Source organism: Aphelocoma coerulescens, chromosome 9 (assembly GCF_041296385.1).
Source record: "Aphelocoma coerulescens isolate FSJ_1873_10779 chromosome 9, UR_Acoe_1.0, whole genome shotgun sequence".
In the NCBI taxonomy this organism is placed as follows: domain Eukaryota; kingdom Metazoa; phylum Chordata; class Aves; order Passeriformes; family Corvidae; genus Aphelocoma; species Aphelocoma coerulescens.
In genome coordinates, this window is record NC_091023.1 from 6,358,053 (window position 1) to 6,363,574 (window position 5,522).

General features: G+C 43.7%; 1 protein-coding gene across 1 annotated transcript; it reads left to right on the forward strand.

Annotated features, from left to right (window-relative positions):
- The first annotated feature begins 284 nt into the window (after nucleotides 1–284).
- On the forward strand, nucleotides 285–2,416 carry LOC138114687 (G-protein coupled receptor 55-like). Its single transcript, XM_069024433.1, has 2 exons — nucleotides 285–578; nucleotides 1,247–2,416. The coding sequence occupies exon 2, from the start codon at nucleotides 1,260–1,262 to the stop codon at nucleotides 2,175–2,177; it is 918 nt and encodes a 305-aa protein (XP_068880534.1). The 5' UTR covers nucleotides 285–578; nucleotides 1,247–1,259; the 3' UTR covers nucleotides 2,178–2,416.
- Nucleotides 2,417–5,522: the final 3,106 nt, after the last annotated feature.

Genomic DNA, 5,522 nt, shown 5'->3' on the forward strand with positions numbered 1-5,522 from the left:
ATTCCTGTGTCCTTAAGGAGTAAAGAACTAAATTTCCTTTCTACTGATCTTAATCTCACTCAAAGAGATCTTAATCTCTCAAACCACAGCGAGGAAGAGTTTATCTGTGAAATACTCAGGGGGGTGACTTGATCTGCAGAACAGAAACTTTGACTGCTCCGTTGACAAATCTGAAATGGAACAGCATCAAAATCAGCAACTCATGTAGGAAAGACACTGGTTTGAAGTACAAACTAGAGAACAGCAGGAAAAAGTAATTTCTGGCTGCTGACAGAAAGATCTCTGACAGACTTTATTTACAGGTTACATTTGCTGTCACGGGAAGTGGCTGGAGGAAAGGATCAGGTATTCCTGGGCATTTGCATTTTTAAGTGACTACAGCATTGCAGAAACCAATGAGCACCTTCCTAGTTCTTATCAGGAGAGTCTGAGGGCAGGATCAAGCCAGAACCCTTCCTCTAAAGAAGATAATTACTTCATGACCCCAGCTCAGAGAGTGCCTGCCTCAACACTTTTAGTCCCCTCTTTGGAGAGGAAAATCCAGCTGCATGTTTCCTGTAACCCTGCTCTCTGCTCTGGTAAGTCTGGCTGATTTAGACAAAATCTCATCCTTCTCCTAAAGACTTAACCTCTGCTAGAAATAGCCTATTGGAAGCTTCCTGCCTGCAGCTTTTAGACAGCTTTTAGAAGGGTCAGAGGTACGCACAGTCCCTCTTTGCGCAGGGATGGTGGGAGAGGGTGCAGGATGGCAGTGACTGTATGGGATCTTCACATTAATAAATGTGGGGGATCCTTACGTTCTTGGCTCCCCAAGATCTCTTATGATAGTTTGATGCAGGAAACCGGATCCAAGTAATTGTTTCCACCCTCACAATCCAAGAAACCCTAAAATCAGGGTCTGCTACCTTGTTTCTGCAAAGAGATTGAATCTCTCCAAGGAGATGGTGCAGCCGCATACTCTGCCCTGCCTAAATTACAGGACAGCACAGTCTGGGGTAACAGGTAACAGTGTGAGTGAGGCTTGGACACCAGAAAGCCCTATCCCCACCTGGAGGTACAACCTTGCCCCAGAATCATTGGCACTGAGCAGCTCCGTGTTACCGGGAGCTGCAATTCAGCACACAGCAGCCCAAGAGGGGAAAAAAGCATCTCCAAGACTGTGGACACATAGAGACCTCATTGGCCTTTGTACTGTGTCATATATGTGATCTTCATCCCTCCTTGTGGTGATTTTCTTCTCTTCCAGCATACCTGGAGATATGAATGACACCCATGGCAAAGGCAGTATCAGTGCTACTGTGGAGCTGTTCCAGCTCATCATGTACACACCCACTTTTATCCTGGGATTGCTGTTCAACATAATGGCTCTGTGGTTCCTGTTTTTTAAGGTTAAAAAGCTGTCAGAATCTACAGTCTACATGATAGCCCTTATATTCCTGGATACTTTGCTGTTGTTTACTCTTCCTTTTAAAATCATTTCCTACCACCTTCAGGACAACTGGAACTTGGGGTCTGTGTTTTGCTCTACCTTGGAGAGTCTTTACTTTGTAAACATGTATGGCAGCATCCTCATCTCCCTGTGCATCTGCGTGGACCGGTACATTGCTATCCAGTACCCTTTCATGGCCCTCACCCTCAGATCCATCAAGAAAGCTGCCATGGTCTGTGCTCTCATCTGCCTGGGTACCTCTGTGGGGACAGTCTCTACTTTCCAACTGCATGGAAAGGGCCACAACATTTCATCCTGCTTCCATAACTTCTCCAAGAGCACATGGGAAAACGCAGGCCTGTTCAGCACCTTGGAGATCATCTTCTTTGGCAGCATGGCAGCCATGACTTTCTGCACTGCCCAAACTGTCAGGTGCCTGAGAAAGCACAGAAACCCAGACAACCCCCAAACACACAGCACTAGAGCAGAAAGGATAGTGGTGACAAACCTGGTTGCCTTTTTGCTGTGTTTCACCCCTTATCACGTGGCATACTTCATGTACTTTTTGTTGAAGAACAACATCATCCACATCAGTTTTCAACAAGTGCTACGAAACACTGTTCAGGTCACTCTTTGCTGGGCAAACCTGAACTGCTGTCTTGATGGGGCGTGTTATTATTTTGTTTTAAAGGAGTCCTTGGAAGACCCATTGCAAAACAGTGAAAAAAGAGCCATGCAAAAGCCTTGATTTATATACTGCATGTTCATTACTTGGGATGATATGTGGAGAGGCTTTTGTGGAAAGTACAGAACTTTCGTGGAAAGAACTTCTTGCCTAAGCAATTTGCTTTAAATATTCACATCTGAAAATATTTCCTAGAAACCAGAACTAAGTCCGTTTCCAGAAGACTGTTCCTAACATTTTTTATTTATTTCCATAATGTTTTCTGTTATTATTTATGGGTAAAAAGAAATGTCATTATTCATATAAATAGTAATGCATATTTCTTTGGATGTGATTCTTCTTTACTTGGAAAAAAAAAAAATGTTCACTTACATGTGGTAGCATATTTCAGCTTCCCTGTCCACACTGTACCTGCAAAGCTTCCTCAAAACTTTAGTCACTACAGACTTGGTCTGTTAAGAAACAAAGACTTGAAGTTCATGGTAGAAAGCTTCAGACTGAATTCTGTTGCCACCCCTGTCCTGGTCATGTACACTTGTACTCACATACATACACCTGTTGGGTTTAGGCTTGCACATGCTCTTTAAAAAAGAAAATAATGATTGTAACTCTAAATGCAAAGGCAGCTTTAGGTTCACATGGGTATAGCAAGATCTCCATGTCATTCCTCCACTGGTTGATTTGCTGTGCAAGGAGCAGCACTTCTTTTAGTGACAGCTGTTGTGACTACCTCATCACACATCTAACTAATGCTGCCAGTGGCTCAAACCCCCACACAGCACACATTGACTCCCCCAGTTCCACCAGCTCCTCCCCTACTTGAAGGCTTTTCACATCTGTTCCTTCCTGCTTGGTTACAAACATAGTTTCATGAACAGAGCCAAACCAAACGAGCATGAAATAAAACCCCCTAGTCCAATGTAGTGGCAAACACATGAACCTGAAGGAACAACCCCCACCCTTATGGGGGATAAGAGCAGCCCTGATCCCTAAAGCAGTAGTCAGAAACACAGAACCCTGGGGGAAAGCAACCTTTTGGACCTCAGAGCAAGCTGAGCTCTACCATTCCCCAAACAAACAAGGCAATAAAAAATAATCAAGCCTAACATGCCAGTCAGTTACTTCTTATCAGTACTCACAGGCACAGATAAACCCAAAGATAACGTGCATCCAGCCTGCAGAGAGGCAGCCCACTGCTCAGGGTGACCCCCATTGCTGCCTGCATCACTGTCCCAGCAATCAGCTGCCACCTTCCTGAGGGATGAGGCTGATTTAACAATCAAAGCCAAATAGTTTTCATATTCATGCTGAGCTGGATCCTTGCAGTACCTTTTCTAGACAAGGATACTAATCCCAGCCTTTGAACTGTCTCTTTTCCATACACTTTTGACAAGGATAATGCACAAACTGTGTATTGAGTTCTCCCCCTGAGCTGGCGATTTACATGTGGAGGCTCCGGTCTGTCAAAGTGAGTGTTTTTGAAGTTGCTACATCTATGTATGAGATTGTACCAAAGAAATCCAGTTCCAATTGGGAACACTGACCCAGCACAGACCTAAGTATGTGCTGCTGTTTACAGAGTCCTTTTGGTGTTCAAGTGATGAACTATGCTTCTGAGAAGACGTGGACTGTGTATTTACCCTATGTCCTGGTTATAAAAAAATGCATGAAAATAAAACTCACCAGGATATTCCAGCAAGAATTCCCTCCCCATATCAATGGCCATTTCCATTGAATCCCTCAGTAACTTCAGAATATCTGACTAGTTTCCCTGCCAGCAGATAGGGAATCCTTATCAGGTCATTGCTCAGAACTTACCTCTTAACTAACTATACTTCGGTAGACACAAAGATTTTACCATTGCGACTTCAGGCTCCTTTTGGAAGAAGAGTTAATAAATCATAGAAGAAAATAGTGCTGGGGCCAAAGAGTTATTTTACATCTCAAAACAGTAGGCCATGTCAAGAGGGCCTCCACTTTAACTGATAATGCCTGAACAGAGGGAATGGGGATTGCGGGGATTTCGTCAGTACCTTGGGAGGCAGAAAATGCCAAAGTGTTTAAGAAAACTGATCTCAATTGCTCTCCTGTAGCCTGAGGCAGCTCCATTAGTTTCACTGACATGACTTTGGGCTTACACTGCAATAACAGACTAGAAGCTCACCTGTAGTTTTATGCTTCCTCTGTTGCTCAGCTTTTTTCCAAGAATGCCTGTTCTTTGTTGTGTTACCCTGCTGTCCTTGGTCTCACAGATAATAAAGTAACTTGCACTGTAATTTAATTTAGAGTGCTGGTAGACAGCAGGGTGATGAACATTAAATTTAGGAATTTTTGGCTTCTAGGCTATCTTCCTCAGCAATAACATACTGCTTAGAAGGGGCTGAGATGTTGACCAGATTAGGCCTTGTTAACACTGTACAAGGAACAAGTTAAAAATGCTTGAGGCATTTCTTCTTCTCCTGAGCATCTCCTCTGTGTTTTTCCAGTGATCCTGGCCATTGATTTGTCTAGAAACAAACAGGCTGAGGTGTGGAAAAGCTAGTACCTGCCTATGGACAGGGTACAGCCAAGCACTGTCTGAGCTCCCTGCCTCTCCACATGGCCTACAGTGCCCCTGCCAGCTCTAAGAGAGCACTAATGATCAGGGCACAGTAACAACTTTCATTCCAGATTCCTGGGAGAAATCAGAATTTTGTAAAGGCAACCCTTTCTACTCAAAAGTTCCCTGCTGGATCTTACTCCCTCTGGGCCTCTGAACATTCACTGTCCAGGTCAAATCTAGCATGGTCTGATCCCTTCTTTGCTCGGGTGGATAACTGCAGCAGCTTGCTCATTGGCAGGCATTTATATCTCAATCATGACACAAGGTACCACCAAGAGAATATTAAAGACATAGAGTGCTAAAAAATAAAAGGAGAAAAAAATCTGAAAACCTGAAAATCATATGAAGAAAAAAGAAAGCAAACCCAAAGATTTGTTTGGAAACAATTCACCCCCAAGAACTGAGGACTCATTCCCAACATATACAGGTCTTACCTTAAAATCATTAGTTTATTCTAAAAAAATGCAGTGGGTGCTAGAGACCTGCTATGGAGCATGTTTTCTACTTGCACTTGGTTTTGCATTTAGACAGTGAAAGGCAAAAGGTTTGAACCAGCACTGAAAGCTCAGTGGGTCATGGCAGTTGATGAAGCTTCTTTGCTGGGGAACTTCACCCTTTGGGCCAACCAAGGCATTTCATTTGAGAGGCCTTTCAAAAATGCACCCTGAGGCTGCCAGATTTCTTACCAAGTGGCTTGTGTTGCAGACATTCAAGCCTGTATCTTGTTCACATAAGCAATTTTCCCACTCACTTATTTGCAGGCTTCACTGAGAGACTGGGCATGTCCTTCAGCAGCAAATGCTCTA